The sequence below is a fragment of the Pongo abelii genome, chromosome 16, assembly GCF_028885655.2.
Source record: "Pongo abelii isolate AG06213 chromosome 16, NHGRI_mPonAbe1-v2.0_pri, whole genome shotgun sequence".
NCBI classification, from domain to species: Eukaryota; Metazoa; Chordata; class Mammalia; order Primates; family Hominidae; genus Pongo; species Pongo abelii.
Window position 1 is genome coordinate 68,835,747 of NC_072001.2, and position 23,271 is coordinate 68,859,017.

At 36.3% G+C, this 23,271-nt stretch overlaps 1 protein-coding gene across 7 annotated transcripts in view; it reads right to left on the minus strand.

Annotated features, from left to right (window-relative positions):
- The window catches only part of DENND4A (DENN domain containing 4A), a 144,237-nt gene that overhangs the window by 80,081 nt on the left and 40,885 nt on the right, over window positions 1-23,271 (minus strand). For all 7 annotated transcript variants that reach the window (XM_054532805.2, XM_054532803.2, XM_024232687.2 and 4 more), the window contains 7 exons: window positions 12,625-12,694; window positions 9,669-9,838; window positions 8,667-8,905; window positions 4,695-4,761; window positions 3,592-3,650; window positions 1,479-1,623; window positions 1,020-1,195 (listed from right to left, as the gene is read on the minus strand). In XM_054532805.2, coding sequence (XP_054388780.1) covers window positions 1,020-1,195; window positions 1,479-1,623; window positions 3,592-3,650; window positions 4,695-4,761; window positions 8,667-8,905; window positions 9,669-9,838; window positions 12,625-12,694 — 926 coding nt within the window. The remainder of the gene's footprint in view (window positions 1-1,019; window positions 1,196-1,478; window positions 1,624-3,591; window positions 3,651-4,694; window positions 4,762-8,666; window positions 8,906-9,668; window positions 9,839-12,624; window positions 12,695-23,271) is intronic.

Consider the following 23,271-nt stretch of genomic DNA (forward strand, 5'->3'; position numbering starts at 1 on the left):
GCTGGAAAGCAGTGGTGCAATCTCGGCTCACTGCAGCCTCCGCCTCCCGGGTTCAAGCGATTCTCCTGCCTCAGTCCCTGGAGTAGCTGGGATTACCTGCCACCATGTCCAGCTCATTTTTGTATTTTTAGTAGAGACAGGGTTTTACCATGTTGGCCAGGCTGGTCTTGAACTCCTGACCTCAAGTGATCCACCCACCTTGGCTTCCCAAAGTGCTGGGATTACAGGCGTCAGCCACCACACCCAGCCTATATTTAAGTATTCTAATAGTGTTATAAAAGACTAGAAATAGGATTGAAATATTAATCAAAGAATGGTGTTTTAATTCAAATTGTGATTTCACCTATACTCATATCATTAAAGGGAAATAAACTTTTTCTATTTCTAACCTCAATTTCCCTTTGTCTAAATTTCTTTTTCTTTTTTCTTTTTTTTCTTTTTCTTATTCTTTTTTGAGACAGAGCTTCACTGTTGTTGCCCAGGCTGGAGTGCAGTGGTGCGATCTCAGCTCACCACAACCTCCGCCTCCCAGGTTAGAGCAATTCTCCTGCTTCAGCCTCCCGAGTAGCTGGGATTACAGGCATGCGCCACCACGCTCAGCTAATTTTGTATTTTTAGTAGAGATGGAGTTTCTCCTTGCTGGTCAGGCTGGTCTCGAACTCCTGACCTCAGGTGATCCGACCACCTCAGCCTCCCAAAGTGCTAGGATTACAGGCATGAGTCACCGCGCCCGGCCCCCTTTGGCTACATTTCTAAGCAAGCCTAACATTAAAATATTTCTTAAATATTGAAAGCCTGACGATAAAAGGCATAGTCCTTCCAACAAAACCTTCTTTAATACTCTAAATCTACTCCATTGACGCATAATAAGGTCTGATTCAAAGATGGTGATTACCCCACATAACAAGGAAAACAATATATCTTAAAAGAATCCTACTTAACAATCATAAAATATACAGTTACATACATATGCTACAAAGTTGTAAAATATAGATGTAGAATCACTAAAATGTACTTACTGAGAAATAGTGTTGGTATCTACATCAACACAACTGACATCTGGTGGAGGATCATAGAGATCAAAGTATCTTGAATCAATCCCTACTATAAATGGACATGGTGCACTCAAGACATCTGCTAAAGCCAGTGGGCAGAGAGGAACATATGGGCATGGCCAGTGGAAAGGGAAAATCATCTTGGATAAACAAAAGATAGGAGAGTATTTAGCTTTTTAACACTGAAGCATAATTTATCAGCACACACAAAAAACTGTCTTTTAAGTATTACCTAAAGCCTAACGCCTGATAATGAATTAAATAATTATAACTAGAGTTAATGGTCAGGAAATCAAAACTGCTTTCAAAAAACACAAATTCATTACTCTCTGAATTTTAGTTAAGTATTAAAATGGCTTTAAGTTACATAAATAAACTAAGTTTAAACTAAATTGACTGCCAATAAGAAACTGTGATACTCACAGACACTAATGCTTCTGTCACACTAGTAAGCACGGATGGTCGTAGGGAATGGATAAGAATTTTATGTTCTGTTACTGCAAACACCAGTAGTGTCACAGCATTTTCAGGGCCTAAATTCTGCAGTAGTGTTGAAAACTTGCCACCACTGTCAATCCAAACAAAAAAATATAATTAAAAAATAATGATCCAAACACCTCATTATCTAAAACAATGGGCAAAAGTAGTTGATTAGAGTGGGATTTGTATTATATATGTTGATTAGGGTTCAATTTGTACTATATATTCACCGTTAAACATGATTGCTGCTATGATGCAGGGAAAACACTGCATCACAAACACACTATGAAAACAATGCAATTTTAGGAGATTCCAAAATCATTCTTTTGTACTGTATTCAATATGGAAAATGAAAAGTCATCTGCTTCATTTCATATAAAAAGATCTGTCATGTAGATAATGTCCAAATAAAGAATGCAATTTATAAAAGGGATGCTTTGATTGAAAGCAAATCCTTAAATGGAAGTTTTTTGAACATGGCCTATCTTCCACTGTAATTATCAGAAAAACTATATGACTTACAGGCCCATGTCCCTTAAGATAAATACACATTAAAACTTAATTTTGTGAATAATCTTTACTACTGTAATGATAATAGTAATAGGAAATCAAGAGGTACAAGATGATGAGATACATATACAAAGCAAGTTAATAATGAAAACTAATAAACTTAGGCCTTGTATATAGTAACAAAATACTGAACTGACAAAGTAAATAGTTTAGTAAGCCAGCAAGTATTTTGTTTATATAATGTTAAACAACTAGTTTCACTAGAATAATCTTTTAAATAAAGCAAAACTAATAACAAAAGCTTCTTGGTGAAATGAAAACATATGTCCACAAAAAAATCGGGGTAAGTTCATAGTAGCCAAAATATGGAACTATCCCAAATGTCTATCAACTGATAAACAGATACATAAAATGTATATCCATCCAATGAAATATTATTTGGCAATAAAAAGAAGTACTGATACATGAGGCAACATAGATAGACCTTGAAAACATTAATCTAAGTCAAAGAAGCCAGACTACATATTCTATGATTCCATTTATATGAAATGTCCAGTATAGACAGATCTATAGAGACAGAATGTAGATTAGTGGTTGACTGGGGCTGGAGAGGGGTATGTGTATGTTAGAGATGGGAGGAATCAAGGAGGTTAACTGCTGAAGGGTAAAGAGTTTCTTTTTAGGGTGATGAAAATGTTCTAAAATTTATTATAGTGATAGCTGCAGAACTCTGTGAATATAATTATTGAATCATACGCTTTAATTGGGTAAATTATATGATATGTGAATTATATCTCAATAAAGCTGTTACCTAAAAAAGTCCTTTATGTAATTTAGAGTGACATACATAGTCTCAGTCATTGTTTCTAGTTTATTTTCAGCTCAAACAAAGGTTAAGAAAACATTTGTCACTCTGGGCTGAGAGCTAGTGATGAAATAATCTGCAATTCTTACAAAATTAATGTCAAAGATGGCAGCTGGTCTCCCTTAGGTATCTGCTACATAACTTAATCAGACTGTAACCATTTCTCTGATGAAAAAATTACACAGCTAATCAAATTTCAAGAAAGGATACTGTACAGAAAACATACTTAATGATTTCTCTGAACTTTTAAGGTAAGAAAATACATTGTCCTATTCTACAATTTAATAATTAGAACTATTTTTTTTTCTTTTGGGTAAAATTTAAAATTAATTGCATTTTAAAAAGAAAAAATTAATTGCATTTGAATGTTCTTCAGAGGTTAATTAAAGCTGAAAATAACTGTTCTCATCATCTACATATATAAACACACACACACACACACACTTACACAATAGTAGGTACTTGATGATAACAGATACACAAAATACAAAACACTATTATAAAAGTTTCCTTTTTTCATTAATAACTGCAACCCAAACATTAAGTAAAAGAAATTTAGAGAAGTAGTAGTTAAATGAGAAGTATTTCCATCAATATTTGAAATTTTAGCTAGGAAAAAGAAAACACTTGAATGTTATGCTAGATTGAGAGAAAAATAAATAGAACTGAGGTTTTACTTGCCTTAGTGGAAGAGGTGAAGACACAGGCTGACTGAGAATCAGATTATCATGTGGTGATAACTGGAAGAAGATTTAAAATAAAGAATTTGAAACATAAAGATGAACTTTAAAACACCACTTTCTGTTAAAAATATATAAAATAATGATTATGCCCATGAAGTTTCAGTATATCCATTTACCAGTATCATAACACTTTGTATCACTCACTAAGATCTTGAAAAACATGTCCTGACCCCTTTCAACTACTAATTCTTCTTACTGTGAATCCTCTTTTCTTCCATCCTTAACGGTTTCCCCGATGCCACTTTAACAAATTCACACTGAAAGACTAAATTATTCATTTAATACCATAATACCAGGGTCAAAAAACCTATGGCCTACATGGCAAATCCATAGACTGCCTGTTTTTGTAAATAAAGTTTTACTGAAATATAGGCATGCTCATTCTTCACATATTACCTAGCTGCTCTCGTGCTGTAACAGAAGAGCTGAATAGTTGTGACAGAGATCAGATGACAAGTAAAGACTAATAACCAAAGTTTTATTACCAAAAAAGTTTGTTAACTTCCATCATAAAACAATCTTTTGTGTGTATTTAAACTGAATGTGCTCTGTATTTTTTTACACTAAATACCAGGAAACAAGACAGAAATGACATGTGGATATTCAGACTGAATATAAAGCTCAAAATAATATTTTTCTAGATATTTTATCTGTATCAATATAACAATGTAATTACTCTTATCTATGTTTTGAAATTTATGCACACACAACTTTTCCTTAACTTATTAAATGACTGCCAAAGGCACAAACTTTCAAATACCTACAACAAATTTAGGTGAAAAAAGTTCCTTTCTGTGTATTCAAAATGTCTACTTCAACCTACTTCTTTAATTCTTGAACCCGTTCTCTAAGAAAAGCAGGAGATGTCTGGGAGGAGTTAATAAAACATTAAGGGCCCAAACTACAACAGGGAATAGTATCTGGTTCTCTCTAAATCTCATTAGGTTTTTTTCCTCATTCAAAATTGTTATTCTTATGTTACATTTTGACAGAGCCAATAACAACTCATAGGTCCCCCAATCAAAACCAAAAAAACCTTACCTGAACTAAAATCCGTGGTCTCTGAGGAGATGGAAAAGGAACTTTATGCATAAAATGAGAAATATGCCTTGAAAACAAACAAAAGTGTAAGTGATTCCAAAGTGAACGTCATATGCTATAAAGCTCAACAGGTCATCACAAGTCCAAGTTGAGTCAAAGCCCTGTGTCCCTATTATTTTGAAATCCCTAATACTATGAAAACAAGTGAACAACCAAAAATCATTCATCCCATTAAAGTTGCTTCTGCCTAAACCCAGTGACTTTTCACATTAACAGGCATTCACATTCAACAATATTTGTTATCACTGTCTTAAAAGTCTGTTTAACTTTTACCTAGACAGTATGCAATAAATCAGTGATGTGGAAATTACCCAAAAAGTAAATTCTTACATTTACAATATGTTTTTTAGTCAATTGCTTATATTTTATGTACAACAAACACTTAAGGTGCTCCAGAAAAAATGAAACAGTTTAATACTTCTAAAAGATGAACAGTATTCTATTAATAATATGTTAAAAATTATATTACTGATTTTGTAAGTTTTTTTCCCAGAATAAGATGGATAAAAAGCTAGATCTATGGATTTTGTTTTTAACACTATTGAATAGGAAAAAAGCAACCATAGTGAAAAATCTTTCCTGGGGGGGAATAAGCTATTTTATTTCTGAATTTTTTTTTAAATTTTTGTTCCAGTCTGAGTATGTTTGCACTATTTTTTAAAGAACATTATTTCAAAATCATCTTGGTTTCAGAATGGAGAAAATTTCAACTAGATAGACAATATTAGAAATTTATTAATTTACAAATATGTTTTGAGTGTTTACTATATAAAAACACACCAACAGACATGATAGGATATGTAAAAAAGGCATAAAGCCACCAATGTCTACCATTAAAGTACTCATAATCTAAACAAACGTTAAGCAGGGATGAATACCACAGCACATACATCTGCTTGAATTATGAAGTAGGTAGAACAGAAGAAAACAAAGTGTGATCCAAAAACCCCTAAAGATATTCAAGATCCATTCAGGGAAGATCTGCAAGGTCACAACTATTTTTATAATAATAGTATGATGTTGGCCAGGTGCAGTAATCCCAGCACTTTGGGAGGCTGAGGCGAGTGAATTGATTGAGCCTAGGAATTCAACACCAGCCTAGGCAACATGGTGAAACCCTGTCTCTACAAAAAATACAAAAATTAGCCAGGCGTGGTGGCATGTGCCTGTAGTCTGAGCTACTTGGAGGGGCTGAGGTGGGAGGATGGCTTGAGCCCAGGAGGTCCAGGCTGCAGTGAGCCATGATCATGCCACTGCACTCCAGCCTGGGCAACAGAGAGAGATGCTGATTCAAAAACAAAAACAGGCAAGGCACAGTGGCTCACACCTGTAATCTCAGCACTTCGGGAGGCCAAGGTGGGCGGATCACTTGATGTCAGGAGTTTGAGACCAGCCTGGCCAAGAGGGTAAAACCCTGTCTCTACCAAAAATACAAAAATCAGCCAGGTGTGGTGGCACACACCTGTAATTCCAGCTACTCAGGAGGCTGAGGCATGAGAATCACTTAAGCCCAAGAGGCAGAGGTTGCAGTGAGCCAAGATCACGCCACTGTACTCCAGCCTGGGTGACAGAACCAGACTCTGTGTCAAAAAACGAAAACAAAAAGAAAAAAACAAGCAAACAAAAAATTATATGATGTCATTTGCTTTTTGCACAATGTTGACATTTGCACTGACAGTGCAAGAGCATTGTGGGTAAAACTGCTGGTGACTTACTATGATCAAGGCAGTGGCACCAAAGTGTACTAGTAGTTGCTATATTCTTTACTAGTGTACACTTGCAGTAAAAGAGTGTCAATATTGGCAGTAAATATTACTAATTTTATTAAGTTTTGGCTGTAGTGTACATTTTTAAAATTCTGTATGATGAAAGGGACACTATAAAGAACTTCTGTTGTATACAGAAGTACAACGGTTGTCTTGATTTTGGAAATACACTTGCGCAACTGAGTTGTGAGTGAACTTGCTGGTTTTCTCCCACAGAATGCAATTTTTGTTTGAAAGATCACTGACAGGCCGGGTGTGGTGGCTCACACCTGTAATCCCAGCACTCTGGGAGGCCGAAGCAGGTGTTTCGCCTGAGGTCAGGAGTTCGAGACCAGCCTCACCAACATGGCAAAACCTCATCTCTACCAAAAATACAAAATTAGACAGGCGTGGTGGCACACGCCTGTAATCCCAGCTACTGGCAGTATTTGCCAATAATTAAATACAAACTTTCAAGTGGAAATTAGAATTCCGCCACCATGAGCTTGAAAGCTTCCTAATACTCAAAAACTTTTCTAAGATAGGGGGTGATATTAACAAATGTGATTTTTTAATATTAATAATAAAATGTGTCTACATTTGGAAGATGTGATTAACTTAGCAAATCAGTATTTTCCAAATGACCAATGCACAATGCTACAAAATAATGCATAAGTGAAAGTTCCACCCAAAGAGTCAAACAGAACAATAGCTTTTTTTTTTTTTTTTTTTTTTGGAGACAGAATCTCGCTCTGTCACCCAGACTGGAGAGCAGTGGCATGATCTTGGCTCACTGCAACCTCCGCCTCCCGGGTTTAAGCAATTCTCCCTGCCTCAGCCTCTGGAGTAGATGGGATTACAGGTGCCCGCAACCAAGGCTGGCTTTTGTATTTTTTTTTTTTTAGTAGAGACAGGGTTTCACCATGTTGAGCAAGCTGGTCTTGAACTCCTGACCTCAGGTGATTCACCTGCCTCAGCCTCCCAAAGTGTCGGGATTACAGGTGTGAGCCACCACACCTGGCCAGACCAATAGATTTTAATGTAACTGACAAAGTTCACTACTACAGTTTTAGATTGCAAATAACTTGTAAGAAACCAGCATTTGTCAAGCTTGGTGCAATGTCAAAAAAAAGAATATCCCAAACTTTCTGAAAATATTAGCCAAAATCCCTCCCTTTTCTACCTACATATCTGTGGGAGGCCAGGCTTTCTTTGTATATTTCAACCAAAACAACTACTGAAACAGATTGAATGCAGACCATATATGGAAGCCCCGCTATGTTCAATTAAGCTAGACATTAGAGATCTGCAAAAATGTAAAACAATGCCATTCTGCTCACTGAAGTTTTTCTAGTTTTGGAAAAGTTATTTTTCAAAAAAGACATTTATATTAACATGCAATGGGTTTGTCTTCTTTAAAATAAATTGATCTGGCGATTCCATTACTGGGTATATTGCCAAAGGAAAAAAAAATGCATTCATCTAATTTCTCCTTTACATTCATTATATGTAAATACGGTAAGGAATTTTTTTTTTTTTTGAGGCAGGGTCTCCCTCTGTCACCCAGCCTGGAGTGCAGTGGCATAATCGTGGCTTACTGCAACCTCTGCTTCCCGGGTTCAAGTGACTCTCGTGCCTTGGCCTCCCGAGCAGCTGGGACTACAGGCATGGGCCATGTCCAACTAATTTCTGTAGTTTTGTAGAGATGGGGTTTCACCATGTTGCTCAGGCTGGTCTCAAACTCCTGGACTCAAAGCGATCTGCCTGCCTTGGCTTCCCAAAGTGCTGAGATTATGGGCGTGAGCTATTGCACCCAGCCCCAGTAAGAAATATTTGTACAGGTTCATAATAAATTTAAATTATATGTAAAATAAGAATTTAAAAATTAGTAAAAAATTTTCAGCATCTGTCCAGATTAGGATCTCTAAATTTCCCAAGAGCATTAAACAAATGAAACATTAATTTCATCTCATTGGAGATAAAATTATTTTAAATAACAAGACTACAAACATACAATGGAGAAATACTACCTGACTGAAATAAACCATTTTTTTCAAATAACTCTTGAGAAATCTAGTATCCATATAAAATTTACCCAGTTGCCAACACAAATTTGCCACATAATGGAAAGATCTGTCAAATGTTGAACCAAGAACACTTAACTTACTTCTCAATTGGAAGAACATGAGGCCCAGAGATGGAATAACGATACAGAAAAGTCAGAAACTTCCTGAATGCATCAAAAAAAGGCCAGTGAGAAAGAAGGCAGATGCATTTGTTAGTATGAATTGTTTTGGAACTATCAGACTTCCCATCTGCTGATGTTAAACCCAAAAGAAGTCTCTGCTTTTCTGTGAGATTCTCCTCAGAGTATGGTTCATAAAACTGAATAGCAGCACCATAAACCTGCAAAACAAGTAATATATCCAGTAAACATACTTTGTATCATATATCCAAATCACATCATCAGTTAAATATTTAATAAATGCTTGCTATGAGCCAGATGAGAGAGAGGCCAGGTATTAAGAACACAGTGATGAAGAGACACCCCTCCTGCTTTCTTGATGTATCTAAGAACTATATAGTGCTATTCTCATGTCACCTTACTACTGAAAGAAAAGGTGTTTTGATTAAATTTATTTGTTTTATAAAGAGTGGAAGCAATTTTATCAATATTCTCTGTAAGAAAATGATTGAAAATAATTACTTGGTAGAAAGTGAGATGAAAATTTAGATAAGGAAATAAAATTCCAACTTGGGGCAAGTCATTGAATTTCTCGGGACATCAATTTCCCTATCCATAAAATGAGGACATTAGACTTGATAATTTCCAAGGTCCCTTCCAACTATCATGTCTATAATTCTAAATTGCATTATATATTTAATAATGTTACTTTCAAAGCTTCTTTATCACAGAAAATGAACCAATGAAGGATCATCATTTGATGATGAAAAAATCTTTCACCATAATCACAAAAAAGCATTTAGGTGGATGGGACAGAATAAAAATTCTCTTTTCCTATGTCCCTGGATACAGTTATTTTAATCAAGTGGAAAAGTATGCATAATGCATTCAATTTAATCAGTTTTTCCCCTACTATTCCTTGCATTATAAAAACTTGAAAATGTACAAGAAATTTGTAGATACAATTTGTCAAACACGTAATACCTTTTCAGCTGAGGCTCCAGTTAAAACAAATGTAGAAAATACAGGCAGAGGGTATTTGCTATTTGATGGCCAACATTCAATGGTTGCACCCATTGGTAAACAAAATAGAGGAACGGATTCTGGTAGTGAGAATGACTCATAATCTTCTTGAGGATATCTACAAATTAGGCCTATAAAAACAACAATAAATATTAGGTCATCATCTCTTGAATTTAGGTACTTATTATTTCAATGATGATAAAATGCTTTGTTATTTCACACATTTGGAATGCCAAAGCATTACATATATGTTCATCAAATAACACTGAATACTTTGGTAGGATTCATAGAGATTTTAATCCTTGAACATTACAACTATTAACTAACTGCTTAATATTTATCAAGCTTCATCTATAAAGGCGATGTTAAAGCTAACAAGAAAAACATATCCTATAGAAATGCACAAACATACTCCTAAAAATTCAGTTTGTGGTCATACTACCTTAGAAAGCATACTAAGTTTTTGAAATTTTCGATATGGTTTATCTTCATCTATCTACTTCATCAGCTCTCAATAACTTTTACACATTAAAATTCATATCCCATAGGAGTATACGTTAATTTCTAGCACAAATACAGGAAAATTTCTCATAAAAATAGAAGAGTCACATATTTACAATGTCTTAGGAATAGTATCAACTCAAGCTCAGCTTCTAAATAACACCAGGTTATATGAAGATAGAGTTTTAAGTTGCCTATGATTTCACATTAGGTAAACTAATGTTTACATTAGGAAAACGGTCCAGACATCTTCCACTGAATACACTCCAGGAAGAACCTTGTACCTCATTTTGTGGAACTAAAAACAGAAAATAGGTTCCCTGGCCACAAAGCCCTTAAAGTCAAGTAGAAACTATCACTAGACATAGCCACAAAGACAAAAAGATAAACTGGGGGAATATAAGTGGTTGTTGGTTCTGCCACTAATATATCTGTGACTTTGGACAAATGACATACTACAGGAGTATGGTTTTCTCATCTATAAAATCAGATGAAGTAGATAAACTAAGGTCCAAGGCAGTTCTAAAATTATTTAATTACATGCTAGCCAGCAAGTAGGTCCCATGAGGATCTATAGTTAACTCTGTACTACTCTCTCAGGTCATGAGGTAATAATAAAGTCATAAAGTAAGTATAGAAATAGTGATGAAGGCCGGCTGGGCGTGGTGGCTCATACCTGTAATCCTAGCACTTTGGGAGGCCGAGGCAGGCAGATTGCCTGAACTCAGGAGTTCAAGACCAGCCTGGGCAACACGGTGAAACCCCATCTCTACTAAAATACAAGAAATTAGCCAGGCGTGGCTGCATGTGCCTGTAGTCCCAGCTACTCAGGAGGCTGAGGCAGGAGAATTGCTTGAACTGGGGAGGCGGAGGTTGCAGTGAGCCAAGATTGTGCCACTGCACTCCAGCCTTTCAATGGTTGCACCCATTGGTAAACAAAATTGAGGAACGGATTCTGGTAGTGAGAATGACTCATAATCTTCTTCAGGATATCTACAAATTAGGCCTAGGGCAACACAGTGAGACTCCATCTCCCAAAAAAAAAAAAAAAAAAAGAAATATTGATGACAGCCAGTAGCCAGTACAGTGGCTCACGCCTGTAATCTCAGCACTTTGGGAGGTGGATCACTTGAGCCAAGGAGTTCAAGAGCAACCTGGGCAATACAGCAAGACTCTACCTCTACTAAAAAAAAAAAAAAAAAAAAAAAATTAGCCAGGCATGGTGGCCCATGCCACCAGGTACTCTCGGTAGTCTCAGCTACTTGGGAGGCTGATGTGGGAGGACTGCTTGAGCCCAGGAGTTCAAGGTTGCAGTGAACTATGATCCCACCACCGCACTCTAGACTAGGCAACAGAGGAAAACCTTGTCTTAAAAAAAAAAAAAAAAAAAAAAAGGTGATAAATTGTAGATCTAAAAATATCAAAGGCCGGGTATGGCGGCCCTCACCTGTAATCCCATCACTTTGGGAGGCCGAGGCAAGAGGAGTGCTTGAGCCCAAGAGTTTAAGACCAACCTGGGCAACATAAGAAAGACCCTGTCTCTACAACAATTTAAAAAATTAGCAAGGCATGCTGGGACACTCCTATAGTCCAAGGTACTAGGGAGACTGAGGCAAGAGGATACCTTGAGCACAAGAGTCTGAGGTTGCAGCGAGCTACAATCATACCACTGTACTCCAGCCTGAGCAACCGAATGAGACCCTGTCCCAAAAAAAAAAAAAAATCAAATGTAAAAGAGAAACTTGAGTCTAGAACTCTAAACACATACGTATATAAATGTATATGTATACATGCATATATTTTTAAAGATGGGGTCTATGTTGCCCAGGCTGGTCTTGAACTCCTGGGCTCAAGCAATCCTCCTGCCTCAGCCTCCGAAAAAACTGGAACCACAGGCACATGCCACCATGCCCTGCATAAAAGCAATTTTTAAAAGGCTGAATCTGTTCTCTTGTAAATAAGTTCACTATGTTTGATATTTTGAGGTCTCTGAAAATTGGACATTTTGACTATGCATTATAAAACTTCAAATTGGTTTATAATATTTTCCATTATTATGAAACATGATTTCATGTGACTACAGCTCTTACTAAATTTAAGTATTAAAGAAATATTAATTTAAAATGAAAATACATTTTCCCATATTTCTGCTGATTTAAACACTTAAAGATAATTGAGATTTCCTTATTATTTATTTAAACCCAAGGCTTAAAATAAAAACCCACCTTATTTTAAAATTAATCTTCCATCAAGCATCCAATAAACATATAAGTGAAGACAAAAATGAGAATCAAAAGATACGGATTGTAGTCCCAGTCCTGATACTAACACATCCTAGGCAGGTTTCCTTTCTTTAACCTTTCCGGGCCCTATAATACATTTATATATGAAGTATTGCATGAAAAATTACACTTACCAGCTTTGTAAGATATAGTGTTCGTCTTTGCCACCGATTTTTTATAACACAAGTATACTGCTGATCCCCACTGGATTTAAAAAAATAGAAATATCATTTAATTTTTAAAAGGTAGGAACTTGATAAAATGGAATCTCTTTGAGCTCTCTAGTATGTATTATCTAAGATGTAGTAACAAATTTCCCTCTGCTAGCTATTTTCAGTTGGCTGTTTTGTCAATATTTTATTGGAATCACTGTCCACTTTTCTTTGAGAAGTAAATTATAACCTTTTTTCCCTTGCAACAGCAATAATATGAGGAAAACTTGACTCTTTTAAACAAAGCTAAGCCACAACCATTTAGATTTTATTCTAAGTCCAAACTGTGGGTATAAATGATAAACTACAAAGTATGTACTCAAGTGCATACCTTCGACTCCACAATCTGTTTCAGATATTGCCAGGTTTTTCTGCAATCCTTTATGCCTCAAGAGTTGTAATTTGTTAAGTCCACTTCCTTATTTCCTATTTTCTCCCAAATTCATTTCCAATCAGGCTTTAATTACCACTCCTTAAAAGAATACCTTAACTTCCAAATCTTTTTTTTTTTTTTTTTTTAAACGGAGTCTTGCTCTGTCACCCAGGCTGGAGTGCAGTGGTGCAATCTTGGCTCACTGCAATCTCTGCCTCCTGGGTTCAAGTGATTGTCATGCTTCAGCCTCCCAAGTAGCTGGGATTACAGGCACATGCCACCATGACTGGCTGATTTTTTTTTTTTTTTTTTTTTTTTGAGATGGAGTTGCAATGGCGCAATCTCAGCTCACTGCAACCTCCGCCTCCCAGGTTCAAGTGATTCTCCTGCCTCAGCCTCCCGGAGTAGCTGGGATTACAGGCCACCATGCCCGGCCAATTTTCGTATTTTTAGTAGAGATGCGGTTTCACCATGTTGGCCATGGTGTTGGCCAGGCTGGTCTCAAACTCCTGACCTCAGGTGATCTGTCCGCCTCGGCCTCCCAAAGTGCTGGGATTACAGGCGCCACTGTGCCCAGCCTCTTTTCATTCTTAAGATTATTTATCATTACATGTGATATTTGTTTGTTTATTGTCTTTCTGACTTGAATATATGCTCAATGAGGGTAGGGATTTTGTTTTCTTCACCACTGTACTCCCAGAGGCTCACACATAGTAGTTAAATAAGTTTTACTAAATAAATACATACATAATTTATTTAAAAGTTTTGAAATAAGGGTAAAATAGTTTTATGAAACACATTCCTTACATAATCCATGCAAATGAAGAAGTGTAACATCATTGATAATTAAAAGGAGTATATAATAAAAATTTTTATTATTACAATTTAATGTGATTTGTACAACTCCACCCCTAGTACCATGGATTGCAATAATCTCCCAAACGGTCTTCCTCCTTCCACCTTTGTTTCCCACCACAGTCTATCACTACATAAACGAGTGATCCTTTTAAATCAAATGTCAGAGCATGTCACTGTTCTGTTCAAAATCTGTCTCTCTGAGAATAAAAGCTAAAGTCCTTACAATCACCTAAAGGCCCTAATCATCTACCCCCAATTCCAATCTCTTTATTCTCCCCATAATTTATTCTGCTTTAAGACACACCATTTTCCTTATTGTTCCCAAAACATGCCAGGAATGGTCCCTCCTTGAGGCCTTTTGCACAGACTGTTCCCTATATTTCAAACATTCTTTGCCTGTGATATCTGAATGATTAACTTCCTTACTGCCTTCAAATATTACTTTCAAATAAGGGCTTCCCTGACCACTCAATTTAAAATTGCAACCCATTCCCCACTACTCCCAATCCCCTTTTATGCTACTTTTAGGTTTTCTTTTTTACTACAGCACTTATCACTTTCTAACATACTATACTTTAAAAGTTATTTGTTTAAAATTTATTATCATCTATTTTCCTCCACTCTGGTAAGTTCTACATTCTGTTATCATTAATACCTAAAACAGTGCCTGGTGCATTACAGGTGCTCCATAAAGTATTTGCTGAATGAATTAATCTTGGAGCAGAGGTTTCTAGGTAGAAGGAATGTCAAGAGGAAAGGCCCTGATACAGAAGTATGCCCATCATGACCTAAGAGCTAAAGAGGCAATGACAGCAGAGAAGAGTAAATGAGATACTGATGGGAGATAAGGAAGCCAGATCATGTGGGTCCTTTTAGGCTGTTTTAAGGATTTTGGCTTCTATTACTCTTGGAGATAGTGAAAGCCACTGGAGGGTTTCGAGCAGAAGACAGGCATTATTTGACTTACAGTTAAAAGGTCACTCTGAGTACTGTGTTGAGAAGTGGCGGTGGGAGACAAGGAAGAAAGCAAGTACTCATAATTATTTTGGATCAGTAATCCAGGCAAAAATTATGAGAGTTTGAATAAGGGTAGCAACAGTGGGAATGATGAAAAGAGGTCAGATTCTGGGTATATTCCGAAAATACAGACAAAAAAAAAAAATCCTATCTGATTATATGAAGTACAGTATAAGAGTCAAAGACGATGCCAATGCCTGAGTAACAGGAAGGAAGAAGCTCATTTGAGATGGAGAAGACTGTGGATAAAGCAGGTTTGGAGTGAAGATAAGGGGTTCAGTTTTAGACATGTTAAGTTTGAAACATCTATTAGATATCCAAGTGAAGAACTAAATAGAGCTAAGGTGAGCAGTCTGAAATGGACACACAAACTTGAGAGAGGTCACCATTTGATGTATAGGCGATGAGAGATAAATTTACATGGCACACTTCCTCACCTCCATGGGGTATCGACTCAAACATCATCTTATCAGAGAGTCTTCCTTTCACCATTTTACATACAATAACAAGGCTCCCTCCACCCTGCCCAGTCCTCCCTATCACCCCTCTCTTGCATTTTTTTTCCTCCTTACCATGTATCACCATTTGACATATTATATATTTTCTTAACTATTATCTGAATACAAAAAAGTTTACTTACATAAGACTAAGTAAACATTAGTGGGTAGCTCTGAGAGACTCATAAAGTATAAGCTTTTAGTGTCTGAACTTTGTATCTATTTTGAATGTACAGAAGCCTTTTTGTTGGCTTGTTTCTCATATAATCCTTTCAAGAATTAAATAAGAATTGTACTTACTAGAGTCATTTCTGAATAAAAAATGTATTATATACCTGTCAAAAGCCAGGTGACAAGAGGTGACAAGTAGTTACTTAAAGGTAACAACTAAAACTTTGTAAAAATATCAGTATTACAGAAAATACAGACGAGTTACATAAGTATTTTCATGTAAGAAGCCAAGTGTCTGAATATAAATTATTTTCCAACTTTGGTTTCTCGGATATTTAGTTCACACTCACTTAATAAAGTTCTCATTTAGATGTACTTAAAAATCTGATGAATAACAATAAGAGAAGATATCATAAATAGCACTATATGATCATTTAAAAATATTTTATCAAGAAATGACAATCTCCTGAGTATTCAAAAACATAACAAATCTTTGCTTTTCAACTTTAAGTGTCTGTCAGCCTTCCAAATACTGAATAGCTAACAGCATAATGTGGTCAAACTAAAGTGAAAGAGAATAATATTCAAATAGCTCTCTTATTTAAAACACACAATACACATAAAATAATACGTCTGGATATCTGCAAATATCTTACTAAAAAACAAAAACCCTTAACCTTTTATTTTAATATAGTTTAATGAATTATGTTGAGATTGTAGCCTTGGGAAATTTTCTCTTGATAGAAAAATATTAAAGCATTTATAAAAATAAAATCCCAACACAGCAATGAACATAAGCAACATTTAACACACTAATCTACTGGAAAAATATTTTTTAAGTCACATGAATATGTAAAAGTCAAGCAGATATTATGAATATAGGCAAACAAATTTTGGTTTATCAAATGGGTAAAAACAATTTTATAAAAATGGGCTATTGGAAAGTCCCAACTCTACTTCCCAATAAATCCAATTTGTAAAGATAGCAAGAAAACTTCAATAATAACTTTGGTGACAATAAAAAAAGAACTATATGACCATTTGGATATAGTAGAAACCAAAATGAATATTCCATAATGAAAAACAAGGAGTTAGAAATGCAGTATAAGTTACGGGGCTCTGTAGGAAAGAGAACCATGGATATTAAAATTAAGAGCGGGGTCAGGCATGGTGGCTCATTGCCTGTAATCCCAGCACTTTGGAAGGCCAAGGTGGGTGGATCACCTGAGGCCAGGAGTTTGAGACCGGCCTGGCCAACATGGTGAAACTCGATCTCTACTAAAAAAAAAAATACAAAAATTAGCCGGATGTGGTGGCGGGCACCCTTAATCCCAGCTACCCAGAAGGCTGAGGCAGGAGAATCCCTTGAACCCGGGAGGTGGAGGTTGCGGTGTGCAGAGATCATACCATCACACTCCAGCCTGGGCGACAAGAATGAAACTCCGTCTCAAAAAAAAAAAAAAAAGGAATTAAAAGCATTTTCCAAATTTTCTTACACACAAGGTTCAGGGTGAAAAAGAAGGAGCCATTGTTCTAAAACTACTTTAAACTCTCTACCAAGAAATATCCACATTGTAGTTTGCCACAGCAAAAATGTACCTTCAAATTCTTTCTCTTTCCCCCAGAATTAGGCACATGATTTAACTACTTCCTTTGTTGACAATTCTATTTTTTTTTCTTTTTTTTTTTGAGACAGAGTCTCGTTCTGTCGCGCAGACTGGAGTGCAGTGGCATGATCTCAGCTCACTGCAACCTCTGCCTCCCAGGTTGAAGCAATTCTCCTGCCTCAGCCTCCCGAGTAGCTGGGATTACAGGTGAGCACTACCAGGCCTGGCTAATTTTTGTATTTTAATAGAGACAGGGTTTCAGCATGTTGGCCAGGCTGGTCACGAACTCCTGACCTCAACTGATCCAACTGCCTCAGCCTCCCAAAGTGTTGGGATTACAGGTCATAGCACCCGGCTCAACTCTACTTTTCTAAGTAAACTCGCTAAATCAAATGCTGACATTCTTGGACAGTTGTAAAACAAGAGCCATGTGGAAAGAGTATTTAAAAAATACCCTTAAGGAGACTCGGCCGGGTGCAGTGGCTCACATCTGTAATCCCAGCACTTTGGGAGGCCGAGGCAGGCGGATCACTTGAGGTCAGGAGTTCAAGACCAGCCTGGCCAATATGGTAAAACCCTGTCTCTACTAAAAAAAAAATAATAATAATAATACAAAAATTGGCCAGGCGTAGTGGCGCATGCCTGTAATCCCAGCTACTCAGGAGGTTGGGATAGGAGAATCACCTGAACCCAGGAGATGGAGGTTGCAGGGAGCCGAGATCGCACCACTACACTCCATCCTGGGTGACAAAGTGAGACTCTGTTTAAAAAAAAAAAAAAAAATACTCTTAACGAGAGTCAAAAACTAAGGAGATAGTCCCAAATTTGCCAAAAATTAGCTGTGTGTTTTAAAGCAAGTCAAGCAAGCTACCTGGACTAAATATTCTTATTCACAAACTTTTGCAATTTTAGATCGTATGACTACTCTAAGTTCTCAACCAGCTCTACAATACTGTAATTATGTTCTAATAACAAATCAAAGTCCAAATCATTTAAGGCTATGGTCCAAGGTTTAAAACAAAGTAATTTTCGAAAACTCTTTCCATAAGCTTAATATGGATTAAACTAGATGCTATTATCATCCTCATTTTACAATCAAGAAACAGGCACAGAGAGGTTAAGTTACTTGTCCCAGGTCACACAGCCAGTAACGGTCAGAGATAGGATACAGACCCAGACACTCTAGAAACAGAGTTTGTGCTTTGAATCACTAATCTATACTGATTTTAATCACTATGAAATACAGATATCCTTTGCTATCTTATTGAGAGGGTTAAAACCAAATTCAGGGTCCCAAAATTTGTACTGTATCCAGCCACATATCAACACACCCCAGTTTTTCCTGTTTTTGCTTTATCTTAACCCTCAGTATCTCATGTTGCTATATTAAGAGAGTAAAAATAGTTTTAAAAGTCTGCTTCCTGGCCAGGCACAGTGGCTCATACCTGTAATCCCAGCACTTTGGGAGGCTCAGGTGGGCGGATCACAAGGTCAGGAGTTCAAGATCAGTGTGACCAACGTGGTGAAACCCCAGCTCTACTAAAAATACAAAAACAGTCGGGCGTGGTGGCGTGCGCCTGTAATCCCAGCTACTCAGGAGACTGAGGCAGGAGAATCGCTTGAACCCTCCCAGTAATGCTGCTTTGATTAATTCTGTGCATTTTCTGTAGATATTTGAGTGTCTCTGGAAGAATAAGTTAATTGTAAGTGGAACTGATGGGTTCATGAGTATGCTGACCATTTTGAAAGTGTTGAAATATTGTTCTGAAAACGCTGTGGCAGTTTTTACTCCCAGCAGCCATAGTTTATGAGAATGCTATTTCCTGTGTTCCCACACCTCACCAACATTGGTTGTTACCAATTACTGACTTTTTAATTATTGACTATATAATACAAAATTGTTCTAGGTGGAGGTTGCAGTGAGCCGAGATGGCGCCACTGCACTCCAGCCTCCAGCCTGGGCGACAGAGCGATACTCCGTCTCAAAAAAAAAAAAAAAAAAAGTCTGCTTCTCTACACTTCAGAAAAAGGAACATGAATTTTTAAAAAGTCAACTTCCTTAAAAACTTAACACGTTGAAATGTGTATAAAATCTTTAGATCTTAGCAAAGTGTTAATTTACATAATTATAATAGGACACTGTAAATATCTGCTCTAACATCAAGAAATTAACTTTTGAGAAAAATAAAAAAATTAAAAGAAACAAAATCCACACAAGACAGGGTGAGAAAAAATAAAATAAAATAAAAAGAAATTAAATTTACAGCTAAGCAAAGTCACTCATGCCTGCAATCCTAGTGCTTTGGAAAGCTAAGGAGGGAGGATTGCTTGAGGCCAGGAGCTCAAGACCAGCCTGGGCAATACAATAAGACCCAATATCTACAACAAATTTTGAAAATTAGTCGAGCATGATGGTGCATGCCTCTAGTCTCAGTTATTTGGGAGGCTGAAGTAGGAGAATCACGTTAGCCCAGGAGTTTGAGGCTACAGAGAGCTATGATCATGCTACTGATGTACTCCAGCCTGGGTGACAGAACAAGATCCTGTCTCTAAAAAACAAACAAACAAACAAACAAAAAAAACAAACAAAGAAAAAGAAAGAAAGAAATTAAATTTAAAATTTTGTGATTAAAAACCCAATTGTTGGCCAGGCACAGGGGCTCATGTCTGTAATCCCAGCACTTTGGGGGACTGAAGTAAGAGGACTGCTGGAGCTCAGGAGTTCAAGACGAGCCTGGGGCATATAGGGAAACCTCAACTCTACAAAAAAGTTAAAAATTAGCCAGATGTGGTGGTGCACACCTGTGGTCGGTCCATTGAGCTACTCGAGAGGCTAAAGTGGGAGGATCACTTGAGCCCAAGAGGTTGAGGCTGCAATGAGCCATGAGCAGTCCACTATACTCCAGGCTGGGCAACAGAACAAGACCCTGTCTCTAAAAAAAAAAAAAAAAAACAAAAAGAAAAACCCAATTGTTTCTTCAGAGCAGCTGCAGTAGAAAAAAAGAAAAAAGAGACCCAATTGTTGACAAAGTTATGAAAAAAAAACCCAATATCCTCGTACTTGATTGGTAGGAATTTTAATTGGTTAAACCCTTCTGGATAAAATCTTAATAGTAAATATACGCTTTGATCCAGAAATCCCAGGATGAACCATAAGGAAATAATTAATGCAGCACAGTGCTCAGGAGTTTGGTTCTGGAGTTGTGCAGCCTCAATTTGAATCTTGCTTTAACCACTACTTGAAGGTATGACCATGGGAAAGTAACCACCTCTTTAACTCTCAAATTTTCTTCCTTGTAAAATGGGGAGAAAATACCTATTCAGGGTGGTTGTGTGGAACTGAGTTACTGAATGTGAAATACTTAGAACGGTGTATAGCACAGAAGAGCTAAATAAATGTAACTTGTTTTATAGAGGATTTAGTTATAAGTATGTTCATAACAGCTTGCTTGTAACATTTTTAAAAATTAGAATCTAAAGGTCTTTACAAAAGAGGATAATAAATAAATTGTGGCACATCCATTTAATACAATAATATTTAGCCATTCAATAATATATTTAATACACTGATATTAAGTATATTTAATATTTAATAAATATATTAAAATATTATCAACCTCCACAATAAGCAAAGAAATGCAAATTAAAATTAGAACAATTTTGTATTACATAGTCAATAATTAAAAAGTCAATAATTGGTAACAACCAATGTTGGTGAGGTGTAGGAACATAGGAAATAGCATTCTCATAAACTATGGCTGCTGAGAGTAAAAACTGCCACAGCGTTTTCAGAACAATATTTCAACACTTTCAAAATGGTCAGCATACTCATGGACCCATCAGTTCCACTTATAATTACTTATTCTTCCAGAGACACTCAAATATCTACAGAAAATGCACAGCATTAATCAAAGCAGCATTACTAGGAATAGAAAAAACTGAAAATAACTTGTATTCACCATTCTGCATTTGTACTTTCTGGAATACTATGCCGTCGTTAAAATAATTAAGTAGAAAGTTAAACTGATAAAGACAGAAAAAAGATAGAAAAAAAGATAGAAAAATCAGAAATATATATATTTCTGATATATATCAGAAATATAAAGAAAGTTCCATTTTTTTAATACTATACAATCATAAAAAAAGAATGAAATCATGTCCTGTGCAGCAACGTGGATGCAGCTGGAGGTCATCATCCTAAGCAAACTAATGCAGAAACAGAAAACTAAATACCGCATTTTCTCGCTTATAAGTGAGAGCTAAATATTGGGTATACCTGGACATAAAGATGGGAACAAAAGACACTGGGGACTACTAGAGGGGGAAGATAGGGAGGAAAGCAATGGCTGATAAACCACCCATTGGGTTCTATGCTCACTATCTGGGTGATGGGTTCAATCATACCCTAAACCTCAGCACCATGCAATATATACCTTTGTAACAAACCTGCAAATGTACTCCGATTTTAAAATAAAAAGTGAAAAAAGAAGAAGGAAATACAAAAAAATTCAAATTTAAAAAAAGGATTGATTTATTATATATACCCCATATATGTGAACACAAAAGGGTCTGGAAGGACACAAGTCAAATTGCTCATTGTTACCCCTGACAAAACATGGAAGTAGGAACAAGAACCTTCATTTTCTCACTTTCTACTCCATAGATCTACAATTTGTATACTCCCCGCCCTCCAATTTTCTTTGAGTATACATTCCTTTTTTTTTTTTAATTTAAAACAGTAATAAAAGAACAAAGACAAGACAGTTAAGGATCATGCATGGGAGGACTTTGGCTTTTACTAAGAGTGAGATGAGAAGCCATTAAGGGTTTTAAGCAGAGTAGTGATAGGATCTGATTTACGTTTTTAAAGGATCACTCTTGTCTATGCAAAGAATATGATAGAGAGAGCAGAAGTGGAAGAACTGATCAGTTAGATAAAAAAACTATGGCCTGCATTTGGCCCAAGGTCTGTTCTTGTATATCTAAACTAAGAAGTTTTTGCTTTTATAAAGGGTTAAAAAAAAAGAGATGACTATGAGACAGAGATTGTATGACCTGTAAAACCTAATTTATTACCTAGCTTTTTAAAGAAAAAATTTGCCTGATCCCTGGATTAGGACACTACTGCAATAATCCCATTAAGAGACAATTATGGCTTAGACTAGGGTTATGGCAACAGAGGCGTTGTGAAGTGGCCATGTTCGAGATACATTTTGAAATTATAGTTAACAGAGTTTACAGAAGAACTGAATGAGGATAAGATAAAGGTTAAGTTTACTCTAAGGTTTTTCAGTGTGAGTTACTAGAAGAATGGAATTTCCATTTGCTAGATAAGGAAGACTATAAGCAGGTTTGGGGAGAAACACCAGGAGTTCAGTTTTGGACACATTAAATTTGAGATGCTTCATTAGATAAGATATTCAAGAAGGGATGATGAATTAGAGAAGTCCAGATTAGACAAATTTAGAAGCCATCCACACGTGGCCTATATTTAAATGATTAGATCACCAAAGGAGTATGTTTAGGTGGTGAAGATAAATGGTTTGAGGACTGAACCATGAGGCACTCCATTGTGTAGGGATGGTGAGATGAAAATGAATCAGCAAAGGCAGAAAGGGAATGACTGGTGAGGTAAAAGGAAAAAGCAAGAGAGTACCTAAGAAGAGAGTATATTTCTTCTTCATTGCACTGTTTCAAGAAGGAAGAAGTAACCATTTATGTAGAAACCTGCTGAAAAATTAAAATAAAGTATTGATCTCTGGATATGACAACAAGAGAAATCTTGATGAAGTGATGGAGACAAAAGGCTGACTGGAAAGAGCAAAGTGAGGAATGGGGCAGAATATACTCAACTCTTTTTAGAAGTTTTACTGTAAAGGATAATGAAATGCGGCAATGAAAGCAGAGGAATATGAGATCAAGAAGTTTTGCAAAGAAGAAATATTTGCATGTTGGAGGAAATAGGGAGGGAAAAACCAATGATTTACAAAAAAGTAGGGAGGACTGCTAAAGCCATGTCCTCAAATAGGTAAATTGAGATGTGGGA